Raw genomic sequence first — 19,990 nt, forward strand, 5'->3', positions numbered from 1 at the left:
CCCTCCACCCCCCCCCCCACAATCTCCCTGTATCATTTTTCTCCCATCTCTCCCTCCCTCCCTACCCACCTCTATGATTCAACACCTCTTCCTCTCTCTTCTTTCCCTCCCCGCCCCTATGACCCAATATCTTTCTCTCTCCTCTCCACCTTCAGCTCCATCATTTCTCCTTTTCTTCTCCTCCTCCCCTTGGATCCATCATTTCTCCCCCCCCCCCCCCCCCTTAGTCCATCACTTCTCCCTTTCTTCCCTCTTTCCCCTCAGGTCCATTGCTTCTCCTCCCTCTGCCCTTCTGGTTCATCGCTTCTCCTCCCTTTACCCCTCCAACCATGGATTTTCTCTCTTCCTGTACTCCCTAGGTCCAGTATTTTTCTCTTTCTTCCCTCCTCCTCCCATAAGTCCAGCATTTTTTTTTCTTTCCTCCCTTCCCTTCCCTCCACCTCTTCACATTTCCAGCATTTTTTTCTTCCCTTCCCCCACCATCCACAGGTGCAACTTCTCTCTCTCTCTCTCTCTCTTTCTCCAACCCTCCCAGTCTACCTTAAATTGCATCTTCAAGGAAGTTCCCTAGCAATCTGCTTGGAGCCTCTCTTCTGCTGTGACACGCCCCCTTCTGATGCAACTTCCTGTTTATGTGTGGGTGGACCAGGGCAGAAGAGAAGCTCCAAGCACCGGGCTCCCTGGTGCTCTGGGCCCTTAGGCAGTGCTTAGTTGCCCAAACAGTCAATCCACCCCTGCCTGCGGCATACCTGGGGAGCAGCAGAGGCACGTTGGGTTAGAGTGATGTTTTAAACCTGTGTACTGGTATTTCAAATATTGCATGATTGGGCACCAGCTTATATGCAGAATTTAATTGATATTTTACCTAAGAATTGTAGTGTCATGTCTAAATTATTTTTGTTTTTGCAATTTCCTAGTGTGAAAGGACCAAACATAAGAAAATATTTTATTTTACATTTCAGGCAATTAAGCATTGGAATTCCTTACCTGCATTCGTGAGATGTTTGACTGATTATAGGCAGTTTATGTTATTTAAATGATGTAGTATCATTTTAATAGGAATATATCATTTATTTTTCATTTATTTCTTTGGGAATGCCCAGTCAGATCTTGTTGTAAACCACCCTGAACTTTAAGGTATGATGCGGTCTATAAATACAATTTGTATTATATTGAATCCAGAGCTAATGCTGCCTGCAGTGGTCAGAGTTTAAGAAAGCATTTAAGAAACGCTGCCTGCTGCAGTATGACTATTGTCTAGATAGTTAAACTACAGGCAAACAAGTAGGAAAAGCATGCAGAGCATGACTCATAGAATTCTTTCCAACCTCCATGCAAGTGTTTATGTATGTGTCTGTATGTGTGGGTGCACATCTCTGTGTTTGTATCTGTAAGAAGTGCTCACAGGATAATGTAATAGAAAATATTTGTTTGCAAAGAAAAAAAATGTTGCTCTTGTCTACTTAGCCCTTAGAAGGAACATTGGTGGCTGGTCTGTTTGGTTGTCTAAAATTGAGCAGTTCTATTATGCACTGTCTCGGGCTTGATTCTAAGTGTTCTGTTCCATTCATAATAAAGCTGTGGCCAACTGTTTGACTATTTGATGACTACACTGTATTGTTTAGTGGCTCTTTTGTGCATGGTTGATGGGTTAGGATTGCTATAGGGAAAGGGGGTCTGGTGCATAGGTGGGTGAGTACTAGTTACCTTGCAACAGCAAAAGTTACAGCCAATGACTGTGGGACTGAAAATTCTTTGAGTGACTGAATGCAACATTGTAACTGAGTCAATTCACAGCTCACTTAGATGCCTGAAGTTATAGATAGCAGTAAAATATAGAAGTATTTAAAAGCTGGGACTTGATAAGTGCTATCTGGTTTGTACCTGGGCAGTCGGGGAATGAAGCAGAGGTAGAACCAGAAGTTCTTCAGGCATTGCCAATATTCAGTGTCGGTGCCCTGATAACTAGCCAGTCAAGAGGACTGCATACATAGCAGTCCTAACTTGCACAGATGGCTGCCCGAGTACTGGCACTGAATATCAGTAGTACCCAGATAACTTCCAAGAGCCACTGACGACCCAGATAGTCAGTACCAATACCTGGATATAGCCCAGCACTGAATATTGAATAATTCAGCCCTTGATCCTACTAATTATAGTTCTTTATTGATACTATTATTTTCTCTAGTCCAACAACAAGACAGTAACTATCATACATTACTTCGTATTTTGCACCCTACCCGTTGGTGTCTTTCATACAGCTGTTGTGTGCTACTTAGACTGCAATGCCTTCAGAATATGACATAGTACATCTTTCTTGTTTCTTGGATAGATTTATTCTGCTGATAAATTGTATCCTACATTGCCCTTCTTTTGCATAGTACTGTATATATTGTTGGTGCTTTATAGAACTCACTTTTTGGAGGACAGGAACTTGTGGAGCGGCCCTCCGGATGCCATCTCCATAACCAACATCAGGTTCTCGGCTTCGCAGACCCCAATCATGCGCACAATGTATGGGTTGTCCAGTTGGTGCATAAACTTTGCTTCTTTCATCATTTCATCCTTCACGGCTTTCTCATTCTCACTCTTCAGCACTTTGATGGCGACATCAATCTGCTTCCTTGGGGGAGAGGGGCAGGGAGGGAGAAGGGATGTAGAAACAAGAGATTCAACCATCAACGGTCCCAGCTGAAAGCTGGAAAGTTTCAATGAGTCCAGATCACACAGGGTTATTAGATATAACCAACTTGAACATCATGACAAAAAAAGGGTATCAGTTTACAAATCAACCTCATGGATATAATTGGAAATAGAACATGAAGTCAGAAAGGGAAATTAATCTTTTCACTTATGTTGAGTTTCATAAGTAGGGTTCTTCTTCATGTACTGTAAAGATCAATGAGTAAGAGATTACAGGAACTATTATTAAGAACACAGGTATCCCACATTTTGATTCTAGAACTATATTCCATGGGAAAATAGCTACACAAGACTTTCAAAGAGGCATACTGTAAATGCTCTAGCATTGAAAATTGACTTTAAGGTATGCCTCCAGGCTTCAGATATGATCCTTCCCCAATTATGTCAAGTTGAAGATTTTAATTTTTTTTTACTTCAAATTCACAGTAATATAAATTATATCATATAGTATAATACTTATAATTTTTATAGTACAAATGAATGTACATAGTGCTGTATTGTAATGATATGTATTCAGGTACAATATATTCCTGTCTCAAAGAGTTTGCAATCTAAGTGGATACCTGAGGCAAAAGGAGATAAAGGGGTCCTTTTACCAAGCTGTGAGAAAAAAGGCCCTGCGGTAGCCATTTTTCCCACATGCCAGGGCCCTTTCTACCGCAGCGGGTAAAAAGTCCCAATAACAAAATGGCCATGTGGTAAGAAAACATGTAGGCATGTGGCGGAAAGCCCTTACCGCCAACAATTGAGGTTGGCAATGCCCGATTGCCGCCGGGTTACTGCCACACTAACCATTTCCAGGGGTTTTTGCCCCCAGAAATGGCGCATGCTTGACCCAGAACTACCATTGGTGGCTGCGTTCGGTCAGCGGTAGTCCCGGAATAGTGAGCAGTAAGCCCACGTTGGACTTACTGCCGCTCTGTAAAAGGCCCCAACTTGACTTGCCCAAGGTCGTAAGGCATATTAGTAGTAGAAGGAAGAATGGAACCCTGACTCCTCTGTTTCTCAGCCTATTGTTCTACCTTCTAGGCTACTTCATCTCCAGTGTGTCACAAAATTCACAGTGTGCTTCTCAGTATTTTAGTTCTCCTTCCAAGACTCTCCCATGTTTTCAGTGAATCTCCTGAATCTGCAAAAGCAACTCACTGACTCCCCCCTAAAAAAAGCCACAAAGTCCCTTTCCGGGGGTACATGTCTCGATAATCACAATCCTAGATTCAGGTTATATCTAAAGAAGTGACCTATAATTCATTTTTACTTTATTTTTATTTTTAATTTAAAGGTTTTATATTTTATTCTATGCAAGAATGGTTCTGGATAATTCTTATGTTGAGCCAATAAAAGATAAATCTGCAGAGAATCCAACCATTGATCAAAGCTGAGGATGATGGTGTTATCTTTATCAACAAGTCACCCACATTCAACTTACTTCTTTAACTTGAAAACACCTTTTTTGACACAGCCAAAGTTCCCCGAACCGAGTTCCACTTCATCCAGAATCATGAGCAGGTCTCGCTTCAAGAACAGCTTCCGGTCCTTCAGCTCCTCAGGGTCACTGTAAGGACTCTCATACACACTGGTGTCCATGGGTAGAACATGTGACCTCTCCCCTGTCACTGGCAAGATCAAAGAGAAAAGACCACACCCACAGTTACTGATGCTACATTGCAGAAGCCTATTGCACATCCATGAACTAGAAGTCTACTGGGTCTGTAACCTACCACGCTCAGCTGTTTTGTGTTTGTGTAACTGCCTACTACATGGCTCATTCTTTCTCCATTTCTCTTGTTCCATGGACTGCTTTATAATAATCCTGACACCAGCAAAAGAGGAGTGGAGGGGAATAGGAATGACCTGAAAATCTCCTGTGCCCTAGCCCTGAATGCTAGACAATATGCATTAATAATCATTGCTATTATGATAGGATATCAAGTTCTGAGGGTGGCTTTAAAATCTATGGAGTAACACAAGGTACATGACCTACAAACCTGAGGGCAGTGGTAGAAAAAGGGTTCAGAGGTTAACTAAAAGACATGAGGGGTACAGTCGGGAAAGGATGTTCTGTTGCATATGGGTTTTGCCTACTCATCTACCCAAAAAGGAAAAATGTCAAGTGGACTATACTGGATGAATCAATCTGGTCTTTATTTAAATTGTTTTACATATTTGTTTCGCCTTTTCAGTCTAAATAAAAGAACAAAGTGGAGTATATACAGAGAGAAAATATAGAAAACATTATAAAATTCTATAAAAATATATAACCCAAACACAAAACCACACCCACACTACTCCCTCCCTAAATCATACAATAAGAACCTTCCCAACTTCCTCCACCCCAGTACTCCACAAAAATCTCCCAACCCCTTCACAATATCAGATGTCAATTATAAGCTTTCTCAAATAACCAAATCTTTACTTTGGAACCTATAATAATACTTCATCTTCTTAACTCTGGCAGAAAGGAATTCCATAGGAAAGGCACCATCCAAGAAAATGAATAATCACTTACTCATTCAAGTCTAAAGTCCTTCACAGATGGAAGAACTAATTGCTGAGCCTCATTAGATCACATTCAGGCAAACATTAAATAATCCTCTCATTCAAATATCCAGGATGTCCTCCATAAACAGATTGGTGTACAGATACATTGATTTAAAAGACATATAATTCTGAAGACAAAGCCAATGTAATATCTTCAATAATAAGAAGACATCTTCCCATCTAGAACTATGAGTTATTAACCTTTCTGCAGCATTCTGAACCCCTTTGTAAACCATGTAACAATGACTGCAAAAACCCACACGTAAACCATTACAGTAATCTAATACACAAGACCATTACTTGAACCACCTTCCTAAAATCTTGTGGGCATAAATAAGGACAGAGATCTCTCAACATTTTCAACCAAAACCATGCTTTTTTCACCATCACCCGTATCTGGGGCTCCAAAGAAACAAGAAAATCTAATACATCCCCTTTCACCTGTTGCAAAACCAGAATCTCAAAGTTCTCATAAGTCAACACCTTCGTCTCATCTAATATAGGGGAAGAGCCTACCCATAATGCTCATTTTATCCAGATTCAACTTCAAGAAGTTATTAGCCATCCACTACTGTATTGCATCTAAACAGTCCTTAAACCTCTTCAAATATTGAATCCCATCCTTTTGCCAAAGCAACAAAACCTGCCATTAGAGGTCATGGTTTTGTGAAAGGAGCCACAATGGGCAGGAGCAAGTGGGCATTGCTCCTATCCATAGGACCTCACTACACCACTAGGAATCTATAATAATTCAATACGCCCCTTAGGTCATTAAATGATCATCAACTTTACATCCCTTCACCCTCTGTCGCATGATTGGAATCCACGTGGCAATAAGCCTACTATTGCATTCCTCCATCTTTATGGAACTCGCTATCACCACTGCTATGTCTTGAACTATTCTTTCTCAAATTAAAATGACTCCTAAGACCCATCTATTTAAGACCGCACTCAGAGTCACCAACTAACCATTTATGTGGGTGTTGTCTGGCGCTGGGCCCCTATGGCCTGTAATCTGTTATGACTGCTTATGCTTGATCCCCTATTCCTGAGCTACCCCTCTTGGTATGACTGCTATTTTCTCTATTTTACTCTATCCTGTCTGGAATTGGAGTTCTTTTCTAGTGTCTGATTTGTTTTGTCATTTTAATGAATATGTTGTACTTGTATGATTAGTGGTATATCAAATAAACTTAAACCATAAAGTAAGCCAAGAGGGGCCTACAGGGCTGGGATGAGGTGAGAGGGCATGATCAGGCCTTCATGATGTCGGGGGCAGGAGGGAGAGGGGATTGGGTTCATGGAGAAGGGAAGGCAAAAGTAAGCTTGATGCCACTACCTGAAAGTTAACCTTTTTGCTGTCCTAATAATTTAACTATTCAAGAGGCTCTGCTGCCCAGTTAAATCACTTTGAAAATTAACTGGATAGATTTTAAAGCTTTGAGATCACAAAAAAAGATCCCAAAGCAGCCAGAAACACACTGAACAAGAAGACCAAGAACAGAAGGGATCCCTGAGGGACCCTCCCCCTCCAATGTAACTGCTTTACCTCAGAACACATTTACTAGACACTAAAAAAAAAACCACACAATGCATTTTAATGCTGAAAAATGTACTATAATGTAGTGTGGAGGAAAAAGAAAATGGACCTACAATCTGTGAGAAGATTGAATTGTAGTTTGGCCTTTGAGAAGGCCACTTAAAGGAGAAAATGTGTGGTAAAATAAGGGGAAACTCAGTGTCTAGTCTGGGGCAGCTCCTGCCTTGCCAGGTGGTAGGTTGAAGACCTGATTCGGACTCGCCCATTCTCTCTTCTCCCAACCCTTTGGGATTCTGCCTTAGACACAATGTTCCTAGGAGCAGCCATTTTGTACCTGAGGCTAGGATCGCTGTGGTCAGCTCAGGAGGCTCACCTTTCACAAAAAGTAGGAAAGGCTTCCCTTTTGAGCTAAAATGACTCATAAAGAGCAGCTCAGGTTTGAGACTTATAATACAACCAGGCTAAAGATTTCATGTGGAAAGACAATAATTTTCCTCCAAGATTAACACTGCAAAGCTAGTCAACAGCAAGTAAGGAAGGGCTCCCAATCCTGTCCTGGAGAGATCCTCACATTCAGTCTTTTTTTCAAGATATTAACAGTGAATATGCATGACATTTACTCTGCATACACTGGAGACCTAGCCTATGTAAATTAGTCTCATGCACCCTCATTCTGGATAGCCTGAAAATCTGACAGACCACGTGTCACCAGGACAAGTTTGGGAAGCCCCAAAGTAAGACATCTTAAGAAAAAAAAGCACTCCTCTCTGTGTTGCCTGAAAATGAAGGGGTCCTTTCACTAAGCGGCAGTAAGCATTAGCGCATTCTTACCATGCGGGAAAATGCATTACTGTGGGGCACAACCAGGCATCCTTCAGTAGTGTTGGCATCTGTGCATGCTTCCCACATGCTAAAATAATACTTTTTATTTTTTAGCACTGGGACCATGTTTGGGGGGTGGAGAGTAGATGTGCCCAGCGCTATTTGGTTAGCGCAGCTACATTTCCGCATGCCTACCGATTAATTGCGCATGAGCCCTTTCTGCCTACTAAATAGGTGTTGATAAGGGCTCACACACTAATAACCATGTACTAATTGGGAAATTAGCATGTGGTCATTAAGGACTAGATTCTATAAATAGTGCTTGAAAAATCCGAACAGTAAAAAAATACACTTAGGCATATTCTCCAAAGCACACCTAAATTTTATAGAATAAACCTAAATTTCTGTGTGGTGCATAGAATATGCGGAGTGCCTCTCCACTTGACCAAATTTGGTTGCATCCATTTAGGCCATGTTTTACTTGTTGTAATTCCGAATGCCTATATTAGGTGCAGAGTGGGTGAATTCTATAATAATGCTCATATATTTCATAAACGCCCACTCCATGCCCATAACCACACCCCCTTTTCAACTGTATGATGTGGAATTTACGTGCACCACATTAGAGAATATGTTTAGCGAGTTGCACGCATAAATCAAGCCCGTTAGTGCTGATAATTGCCTGTTAACATCCAATTGATAGCGCTGATTAGCTTGTTAACCAATTAAGTTACGCGTATTTTTATAGAATACTCTTCGATTTCCACATGGAAATTAAGGTGTGATTTATAGAATTTGGGAGTAATTGAGGAAACAAAAAAATCAGCCATTTTACAGCTGCAGTAAAAGTGGCCTCAGCTCACGGGAAACCCCACGCACTAGTCATAGTGCAGGCTACCTTTCAGCGCAGCTTAGTTAAAGGACCCCCAAAGTTAAAGGGCCCCCAAATTTGTCAACTTCTGCTTTAAATGGGAAACTTACATCGAACTGGCTCAGGAGTGTAGCCATCTGTATCTGTTGCTTGCCTCTGCAATAAAGGGAGACAAAGTTACACAAACAACTTAAGATATAGTTGTTTCAAAAAGCTTTTTCTTTTTTATTTTGCCCATTTTTGGTCTATGTGTTGAATTGCTCTGATGGAAATATTGAGAACTGCCTCTCATATCATTGTTTTATTGTATTGTTATTAAATGTGTTATGATTAGGTGCGTTTACAATTGTGATCCTCTGTGAACTGTGGAATGAGCAGAATATAAATATTTTAAATAAAATTAAAATAAATAAATAAAACTTATGCCGTGCCACAAAAGGACATAGACAAAGTTCCCTCCATCAACACTCTGCTCTTCAGTGCTGTCTTCTCTGAGTCCAAAGTGAAGCACAGTGAAGAGGAAGGTGAGAGAGGAAGAAAATGAAGAGTAGAGGAATCCTAGAATTAAATATTGTGTCATGGCTGACAGAGAACATGAAAATAACTTGTGTGTTTTAAATTCAGGATAAAATTGGAAGCAATCAATGCAGATCTGGATTGAAAGCTGAACAAAGCTGACCTCTGTGTTCATCAACTAAGATAGGATGCAAAGATGAATACGATGATGTAAATCTAAGCACACTGGATCCAAACAGAAAGTTAAAATATTCAATCTATCAGTTGCCTCCTAATGCAAAGTTTATATCCATAAATTAGAAAATGACATCTGATATCAAAAGTAGATGCCTAGTTTCTTTCTTTGCTACAAAAATTTGAATATGGTTATGACTATTAATTTCAAAATCTCACTGTTTGTTTTCTTCATACTTGTAAAAATATATTGTATGCATTTCTAGTTTTAATTATCGTAAGCCACATAGAACTGAATAATTAACATTCAGATTACATGGGATAAATAAACTGATAAATAAATAATGATACTCAGAAAAGATGTACTGATGTGAAACCAGAAGCAAGGGATGTAACACAATCCAAGAGACATCCCCAAAACAACGACAGATCGATGCAAACTGTAATCCGTTGGGTTGGTTGTGAGCCCTTGGGCCCTGGCCGAGGCCAGCAGAGCGCCGACCCAGGCCAAGGGGAGATCGACCCACCACCACACACCCCAGCTACACAATACCCCTAAGCTACCCTTCCCCTCAGACCCTCAGGAAGAAATGGAAATAGGCATACAGGCGGGCCTCACGGCCGAACTGGAACCCAGACACACACAGGGAGGGGTAAAAGAACCCAGCGGGCCCCCCAGGACCCCCAGATGTCAGACACGCACAAAACACCCGCAATAGGGCAGAGGCAGTGGCGTTCCTGGGGGGGGCAGTGGGTGCGGTCCGCCCCAGGTGCACGCCGCTGGGGGGGGTGCCGCGCACCTGTCTGCTCCACTCATTCCGTGCTCCCTCTGCCCCGGAACAGGTTACTTCCTGTTCCGGGGCAGAGGGAGCATGGAATGAACGAAGCCAACAGGTGCGCAGCACCCCCCCCCCCCCCAGCAGGTAAAAATGCACCTGGGGGGGGCGGGTGTCATTTCACCGGGGGGGGAGAGGTGTTGTTTCACCAGGGGGGCACTGCACTCGGGGGGGGGGGGGATGCATCGGCGATCTGCAACGGGTGTCAGCCGCCCTAGGAACACCACTGGGCAGAGGGAGTAACAAAAGAACCAGAGCGGGGCCACACCCTCCTAGGGGACTAGCACAGGACAGGGGAACTAATACAGCAAGCCCCGGAACCCCCAGAGGACAAGGGGAGGGCCCCCAGAGGACTAGGCTACCCTCCAAGACACCGCAGCCAGGCCCTCCCCAGGACAGAGGGGAAAAGAAATCCTAAAGGCCACAAAAGCCAGAGATAGGTACAGGAAACCAAAAAGGGTGAGATAGCCCCTCCCCCAAGCCAGAGGCCAGAGGTACAAGACAGAAAAGGGAGGCAGGAAGCCCCTGCCTCAAATCCACAGAAGGCAGAGGCAGAGACAGTATACAAAGGGTTAAGCTGCTGAGCCAGCAGGCCAGCCACCAGGGAGAGAGAGAGCTCCTTAAGTAAACAAACACTCAGAGAAAAAGCTCCCGACCAGGGAGAGCACGGCCCTACTGAACAAACACACAGACAGAGGCAGGGACACAATACACACAGTACACAAAGGGTTAAACTCACTGCCGCTGCCGCCACTGCCACTCTCCCCTCCCCCTGCATTGAAATGACAGCTTCAGCACCGGCCTCCCCGCCATCATCTGCACCCCCATGGCCCCGCCCCCGCCGCCCCCTCTGAGGTCATCAAAGGACCTAACCTAGTGAAAATTGCCTTCCAGGATCCTCACCTACCAGAAGTACAGATCAAATATTGAAGGTAGTCCGAGATGAGAGTAAGGATTCTAATATTGATGCTATAATCCACCTGGGGATGAATGTCCTAGCCAGCAATAACAAGTTCAGAGCACAGAGAGCGTTACAGAAGTTTACGTTGAACTCAAGTGTTGCAGGTGAAGCGCTGGGCTTGGAGACTGTTGGTCTTCGGGACCGTCCATGACAGTGGCAAGAATCCACTCAGAAAGCATTTATTCTGTTGAAGTCTCGGTCACTTGTACTAGGGGTCTCATTTTATTGAGGTTCCCATAAGTGTCTTACTTTTCAGTCAAATAACTATGTATGTTTTGAATCTTTGCAAATAGAGGGGGTTTGTTAGAAAATGGGAAATCTAAATAGGGATGATCTCCTTTGACAAGGCTTAGGGGGTCTTTTACTAAGATGTGCTAGCATTTTTAGCATGCGCAAAAAATCAGCTGGCGCCAAATGCTGAGACGCCCATTAACTTACCTTTTCAAGAAATATTATAATTAATTATATGTGTTACTGATGTTCTATACTGCTTTGTAATTGTAAAACATTACTGTAATGTCTCCTAACTGTTAACTGTAAGCCACATTGAACCAAAACTTATTTTTGGATAATTGTGGGCTATAAGAATGAATGAATAAATAAATAAATAAATAAATATTCCTATGAGTGTCTCAGCATTTAGTGCTTAGGATAACAGCAGATTATTTTATCTGTGATAGATTATTTTTCTTTTGTATAATTTTCTTAAAATGACTGTTAGACATCTGTGATGTGTTTATATATTGAGTGAAAATGTGGCTATTTTGGTTTGATGTAGCTATCATGTTAAATATCCTATGTTTTGCTTTTTTTTTTTTTTACTTAATTAAAAAAAATTATATACAGAAAAGAACAAGAAAAAAAAGTGTATGCATTTAAGTAAGACTCCATAAATACCTATCCTAATTTAAACAGATAACCTAGCCATTTAAGTTTATGACCACATATTCAGCGGGCCTATTATTCATTTCACTTCTCTTTAGGCAGCCATTATCCTACTAATATTGACCTCAAAGTGATCAGAAACTAGTGGTTCTAACCTGCAGCAGAGAATCCAGAAATCCAAATGTTGAGGCACTGGCAGATTATTTAAATTAGTAATTTTTTAATGTTTATAATTTAGGATTGGTTTTATCACATACATGAATATACATATCCTTTCATTATTTTGAACTGCTTTACAATTTGTGTTCAAATGTTTGGCCACAAGGGGGAGCTAAAATAGTAGACTTCCACGGCTACATGAAATTCTGCACTGCCAGAATTTTCACTAAACTGTATGTTATCAACAATAACGGTAATTTTCAAGGGCATTTCTGTGCATATAGTATTGCTTTATGAACAAAAATGGCATTTATATATGCCTAATATATGAGGAGTAGCCTAGTAGTTAGTGCAGGGGACTTTGTTCAATTTCCACTGCAGCTCCTTGTGACTCTGGGCAGGTCACTTAACCCTCCATTGCCCCAGGTACAAATAAGTACCTGCATATACTATGTAAACTGCTTTGAATGTAGTTGCAAAAAAACACAGAAAGGCAGTATTATCAAGTCCCTTTCCCTTAAACTTTTACCCCACCTAAAAAGAAAACTAAAATTGGGTACCATCATTTACATACCACTTGCACATGTGAATGTACAATACACACATAAAAGAAGGTGCACTGAAATCTTAGGGTCCAGTATTGAAAATGATTTAACTGGGCAGCAGAGGCTCCTGCCCGATGAAATCATGCTAGCTGGCCCAAACCTGGATATTCAGTGGATTTAACCAAATATATCTGGGCACAGTGGCATAGTAAGGGGGGGGTGGACTGCTCCAGGTACAGTCTCAGCAGGGGTGCCGGGGAGGTGGACTGCTCCAGGTGCCGTCTCAGCAAGGTTACCGGGGGGGGGGGGGGTGGCCTGATCCAGGTGCGGTCTCAGCAGGGGTGCCAGTGACGCCGACTTCAGCCAACACACTGCTGCTTCCATCCCCCCTCCCCGAGCCCCTCAGAACAGAAAACCAGCCATCATCATGTGCCGCTTTTAATGATGACCGCCAGACACAGGATGCACTCCCTCTGACCTCACCTGCTAATGCATCATGCATCCAACCTCTTGGGAACCTGCAGTAGTGAATGACACGGGGACGGGGACCCGCAGTAACTGTGGAGATGGGGACGGGGACAGAGCCCACAGGGATGGGGCAGGGACAGATCCTGCGGAGATGGGGTGGGGACGGGGACAGGGGCTGTGAGGACGGGGACAAACTTTGTCCCCATGTCACTTTCTACTTTGAAGCCTGTTAATAAACTGGACTGTTATTTATGTTTGATTGATGCAGATGACAATATTTTTGTTTTTTGGAAAAACATGCAAACATGCTGGCCACAACTAGCAAAATTTGCAAGGGGGATCCTGTACATCCTGCTACCAGCATATCTTCTAAGAAGACATCTTCTATTGCAGGAGGGACTGTGGAAGACAGGAGAGCTAGACTGAATTCTGAGACTGTTGATGACTTCTTATTCATCCACAGATTAAAAAGTCATAACAGTGCTTCATAGGGCATATTTCTCCCCTCTAGGGCATACAGAACGTTTGTATTTTGTACTCCTGGACATTTTAACAGGGTGGATTAGGATTCCTTGGGGTAGTACAAGTCAGCTATTGTTGGGGTTGGAAGGGTAGAGGGTGGTGGTGGTGGTGGGAGAGTTTATTAGAGCTGCTAATTGTTATTGTTTTCTATTTGTAATTTATACACAACAGTTGCATAGCATATTGTCCCTTTTTATCTAATATAATAAAACGCACCCTCAATGTTCTGAGGACAACGTTCTGAAGCCATCTGATGTCACTCCCAGGCTGAAGGGTTCGTGGATTCGTGGTGTGAAGCCTTCAAGCCAGCCAGCCGTCTCTGCCCCGTCCTCGTGTCAAACGTCATGACGTCGAGGGCGGAAAAAAAAAACCCGGCAGCGAAGCATCAGGGAAGGAGGCGGCGCTCCCGACGTCTAGCCTTTCCTTCGCTGTGTTCCGCCTTCTTCTGACGTCAAGGATGACGTCAAAAGAAGGCGGAACACAGCGAAGGGAAAGCTAGACGTCGGGAGCACCGCCTCCTTCCCTGATGCTTCGCTGCCGGAACCGCCACGGAGGTAAATTTAAAAAGAAGAAAAAAAACAAAAAGGGATGTTGGGGGGAGAGAAGAGGGTGGCCAGTAAAGTAGAACAATGGGAGCGGGAGGGCAGGGGAGAAACGACAGCATGGATACGAAGGGGGGGGCATAGATGCGAAGGGGGGGGGAGAAGAGGGCGGGCCAGGCTGGGACATGGGAGAGAGAGGAGCATGGATGTGAGGGGGGGTCATGGAAGGGAGAGAGGGGACTTGCTGGAAAAGGATGAATGGAGGCGGCAGGGGACAGAGGAGCATGGATGGGCATGGACTGGGAGGGCAGGGCTCAGGGAGAGAGGGGAATTGCTGGAAAGGGATGAATGGAGGGGGCAGGGGACAGAGGAGCATGGATGGGCATGGATTGGGAAGGCAGGGCTCAGGGAGAGAGGGGAATTGCTGGATAGGGATGAATGGAGGGGACAGATGGGCATGGATGGATATGGATTGCAGGGCAGGCCTCAGGGAGAGAGGGGAATTGCTGGATAGGGATGAATGGAGGGGCCAGGTGACAGAGGAGCATGGATGGGCATGGATTGGAAGGGCAGGACTCAGGGAGAGGAGAATTGCTGGATAGGGATGAATGGAGGGGACAGATGGGCATGGATGGATATGGATTGCAGGTCAGGGCTCAGCGAGAGAGGGGAATTGCTGGATAGGGATGAATGGAGGGGGCAGGTGACAGAGGAACATGGATGGGCATGGATTGGGAGGGCAGGGCTCAGGGAGAGAGGGGAATTGCTGGATAGGGATGAATGGAGGGGACAGATGGGCATGGATGGATATGGATTGCAGGGCAGGCCTCAGGGAGAGAGGGGAATTGCTGGATAGGGATGAATGGAGGGGACAGGTGACAGAGGAGCATGGATGGGCATGGATTGGGAGGGCAGGGCTCAGGGAGAGAGGGGAATTGCTGGAAAAGGATGAATGGAGGGGGCAGGGGACAGATGGGCATGGATTGGGAGGGCAGGGCTCACACTCTCTCTCTCATATACAATGTCTTTCTGACTCTCACTCTCACACACTCTGTCTCACACTGTATCACATTCACTCTCTATGTGCCACACAGTCACCTGAAGTTCAGGTGGTCATGGATTGTTTTCACAGCTTTTGGGAGGCCATTCCATAGTTGTGCGCTTATGTAGGAGAAGCCAGATGCGTGTTTTGTATTTCAGTCCTTTGCAATTTGGGTAGTGTAGGTTTAGGTATGATCTTGACGATCCGACTCTGTTTCTTATTGGTAGATCTATAAGGTCTATCATGTATCCTGGGACTACGCCTTATATAATTTTGTGGACTAAAGTGCAGGTTTTGAAGATGATCCATTCTTTGATTGGGAGCCAATGCAGCTTTTCTTGAAGGGGTTTAGCACTTTCAAAGCATGTTTTGCTGAATATCAACCTGGCAGCTGTATTTTGGGCGGTCTGGAGTTTTTTTGTGAGTTGTTCTTTACATCCCGCATAGATTCCGTTGCAATAATCTGCATGACTTAGGATCAGTGATTGTATTAGGTTTCGGAAGGTTTCCCTTGGGAAGAAAGGTTTTAATCGTTTGATCTTCCACATTGAATAGAACATTTTCTTTATTACAGAGTTTACTTGGCTCTCAAGAATAAGGTTGTGGTCGAGTGTGACGCCGAGTATTTTCAAGCTGTCTGAGGTAGCGAGGGTGTGTCCTGGGGTGTTTATGGTTGTGGGTTTGTACTTGTTATGTTGAGAGGAGAGGATGAGGCAGTGTGTTTTTTCAGTGTTCAGTTTCAGTTGGAATGAGTTTGCCCAGGAGTCCATGATGTTCAGGCCATCGTTGATTTTATTGGTTATTTCTGTCAAGTCATGTCTGAAAGGGATGTAGATTGTAACATCATCTGCGTAAATGAATGGGTTGAGGCCTGGATTGGATAAGGACTGTGCCAGTGGAATCATCATCATGTTGAAGAGTATTGGTGATAATGGTGATCCTTGAGGTACTCCGCAGATTGCTTTCCACGGTGGTGATATATTTGAGTTTGATATTACTTGATAAATTCTGGTGGTTAGAAAACCTTTAATCCAATTAAGTACCTTTCCTTCAATCCCGAAGTGGCCAAGTAGTCTTAGTAGTATGTTGTGGTTTACCATGTCGAATGCACTTGACATGTCGAACTGGAGGAGCAGTATGCTATTACCTATGGCTATCTCCTGCTTGAATTTGGCCAGGAGGGTGACTAGGACAGTTTCGGTACTATGGTGGGAGTGGAATCCTGATTGTGAATTGTGTAATATTGAGAACTTGTCCAGGTATTCCGTAAGCTGTTTAGTCACCAAACTCTCCATCATTTTTACTACTAGTGGGATAGACGCAACTGGGCGGTAGTTGATGAGATTGTTTGTGCTTTTCTTGGCGTCGTTTGGTATAGGGGTGTCTAGTAACTTATTTACAAGTTGGAATCGTTTCTTCATATCTTTGTAATCCGGTCCTAGTTTGGTTTTGTAGTAGGATCTTTTGGTTTGTTTTATTGCATATTTGTACTTTCTATGTGTATGTTTCCATGCGTTGAGTGTATGTTCATCTTTTATTTTTCTCCATGCTCGTTCAAGTTTCCTGGATTGTGTTTTGAGTTTTTTTTGTTCATCATAGAACCATGGTATAGCATTCTGTCTTTTTGATATTTTTGTTTTTAAGGGTGCTATTTCGTTTAGTATGCTGCTACATCTATCATCCCAGCGGTTGAGATAAAGTTTGGAATCAGTTTGTGTTGTCCATTCGTTGTTGTATATCTGTTGCCAGAATACTTGTGGCTCTATTTGCCCTCTTGTAGTGTAAGTTGTATGTTCTGGTGTGCGGTTTGAACCCTTCTTCTACCAGTTTAAAGTTAGGTTCAATTTGTAATGATCGGTCCAAGGTTTTGCTGTCCATTTGATGTCTGTTATTAATAGGTTATGATCTGTGGACAATTTATGTGATAGGAGGTCCAGTGTGTGACCCTTGATATGGGTAGTTTGCATGAGAGGCCATTTGAAATCCCAGGACTGTAGGAAGTCTTTACATTCACGTACGTTAGTGGAATTGGGGTCTTCTAGGTGAAGGTTAATGTCGCTTAGTATTAGTGTGTTGGAGTTGTTTACACAATTGTTTGATATGAAGGCCGTGAAGATGGGCTGGCTTTCGTTCCAGTTGCTGGGTGGTCTGTAGAACAGGACGCAATTCAGGTGATCAATCAGGGAATTGTTATGGATTCTAAATTAGGCAATTTCTAGTTGGGGTGTTATGGAGTCGGCAATGGTTTCGGTGGTGCATTGTTCTCGGTAGATTAGTGCTATGCCTCCGCCTCTCTTTTCCAATCTGGTCCGGTGAGTGATTTTGTAACCTGGAGGGCATAGTTCAAGGATTATGGGTCCTTTTGGTTGTGGATCCATGTTTCATTGATAAGATCGAAGTTTTCTGAGGTGATCCAGTCTGATATTGTTGTTGTTTTGTTAATTATGGACCTAGCATTGATGTAGCCCACCTGGATATTTTGGTATGGGGCTGCTAGGTTAGGTGTTAAGTGGATTTTTGTTAGTTGTCGTTCCTTGGGTGGTGTATGTTTGTTGTGGTCATTCCTCCTGTTTTGTTGGTGATGTCCGCGTTTAAATGATCTTCCTTTAGTGTGGTGAGTATCCGTTTGGTGGAGTGTGGAATGTTTGATCAGTCTTTGGTGATCTTGTAGGATGGGTATGAAGTAATGTTCTGTGAGTGGGATAGATAGTGCTAGGTGGATCAGTGAAAGGGAATAGATTACCAGAAGTATTTTGATTGTGTTCATTGTGGTGTCAGTTTAGGATAAATAGGTTACTCACAGTCAGATGCTCGGGAGTGATGTCCTGGGCACAGAGCACTGTAGCTCTAGACACTGTTCTGCTGGTTGGAGGCAGGGAAGCTCCGTTAAAGAGGTCATAGAATCCTCAAACTATTCTTTGTTTTGACGGCGGCCACTGCTTTATGCAGCGATCAGTAGTTGTAACCAGTGCTTTGGTTCTCTAGTCCTCTATTTCTGATTCGCTGGGCCCTTTGTCGTGCACTATCAAGGAGGTTTAATTGACTGGAATGGGAGTGCGCCTGTCTAGCCTATTGTAAATCAATTGGTTAATCTCTATTTCCACTCCCCTGCGTAGCCGTCATTGACATACACTCAGAGCACTATCAAGGAGGTTTAGTAGACTGGAGTGGAAGTGAGCCTGTCTAGTTCACTGTAGGTCTTTTATCCCCGTGTCATTCTCTAACCTGGAATCATCGGAAGGCAGTGCAGAACCTCCAAGCTGTGTGCCTACTGACAATTCTGCAGTATCCCACCCTCCTAAGACACAGACTTCCTGTTTCTGTGAAAGGCAGGATGCTGCAGAGTCATCAGCATGCGGCTGGGAGGTCCCACTGCCTTCTGATGATGACCATCATCACTACATCTATGATCTGATTGCTGGTGAGGCTGTAGGAAAGGGAAAGGAGCTGCTGCGGAAGACAAAGAAATAAAGAGGGGATGGTGGGGTGGGGGAGGATATAGCAGTAGCATAGTAAGAGGGGGTATGGGGTACCACCCACCCTAGGTGCCATGTTTCCTTACTAAACCATTATCTGGGCATCAGCGATATTCAATGCTGGTAACCCGATATGGGCTGGTACTGAATATTTGAGCACAAATCAGCATGCAGTGGTCAGAATGTAAGAAAATACTGCCCCCCAGTGGCTCAATATCAGATGGTTAGTGACTAGTTGTATGTGATCCGCATGTAGGCAACCTGGGGGTGGAGAATTGGCATAGAAGGCAGGACTGACATATATATATATATATATATATATATATATATATATATATATATATATATATATATATATATATATATATATATATATATATATATATATATATATACTTTATAAAATATGTACATATGTGCCCATTCTATCCAGTATAAACACTGCTATATTTACACCCACCTTTCAGCAACAGTAAATGTATGCACTTGCTTTCCTGTGGGGTAATCCTTTAAATGAACATAGGTGCATACGTTATATCTATTTTTTAAAGGCAACATATGCAGCTATGTGGCTTCTCTACTTAGCCATTCTCTTATAAAATTGCCCCACACATGGGTAAGCTTACATGCGTACAGTCTGGACATATGCAAGTTTACCCAGACTGAGTGGTGGAGTTCGCAGGATGTATTTACTATAGCAGTAGTTCCCAAACCTGGTCCTGGACAGAGCTGCCAGATGTCTGAAAATTTCCCAGTCCAATTTGTGGCCAAAAGTAACCCAACAATAGCCTGACACCCAAAACAACTAACTGAGGACGGGGGAGGGGAGTACCCCTTGGAACTATTCGGAGCTGCCTGGGAAGTGGCCTCACCAAACAATGTAAAGAACCTGCAAACCATAGGAAACTGCCTGCTTCCACTGCATGCAAATCTGTCTCATGAATATTCATTATGTAATGTAATCTAATGTAACATTTATACCCCACACTTTCCCACTTATTATGGGTATCCAGGACCAGGTTTGGAACCACTGTACTATAGTTATGAGGAGAAATGTCTGAAACTTTGGTCCTTATTTTAGAAGCATGTCCACATCTAAACAGCCTGAAATGTAAAAATTTAAAATTTGGAAAAGAGCAAAGCTTAGGCATAGTGAGGACCAATGCCCTGATGCAGGTCTTACGAAACATGGACCACGTTGGTGACAGGTCCAATAGGTTTTGCTCTGATAGTTTGTATCCAGCATATTCTGTTTGGTGCTACGTGATCAGTGAGTTGACAACACATATACAAGTAGGACTCTTCGTTTTGCATTCATTACTTGGTGTATTTATTGACCCCTGATGCAGATGCTTTTTAGCATCGAAACATGGCCTGTGTCGGGTCG

The 19,990-nt window shown here is 43.3% G+C and overlaps 1 protein-coding gene across 1 annotated transcript in view; it reads right to left on the minus strand.

The window, feature by feature from the left end:
• LOC115479942 (tyrosine-protein kinase ZAP-70) overlaps positions 1-19,990 on the minus strand; it is a 104,070-nt gene that overhangs the window by 37,749 nt on the left and 46,331 nt on the right. The window contains exons 7-9 of the mRNA XM_030218277.1: positions 8,588-8,633; positions 4,133-4,319; positions 2,417-2,623 (exon numbers count right to left, since the gene is read on the minus strand). Of these exons, the coding sequence (XP_030074137.1) occupies positions 2,417-2,623; positions 4,133-4,319; positions 8,588-8,633 (440 nt within the window). The remainder of the gene's footprint in view (positions 1-2,416; positions 2,624-4,132; positions 4,320-8,587; positions 8,634-19,990) is intronic.

Source organism: Microcaecilia unicolor, chromosome 11 (genome assembly GCF_901765095.1).
Source record: "Microcaecilia unicolor chromosome 11, aMicUni1.1, whole genome shotgun sequence".
NCBI lineage: Eukaryota > Metazoa > Chordata > Amphibia > Gymnophiona > Siphonopidae > Microcaecilia > Microcaecilia unicolor.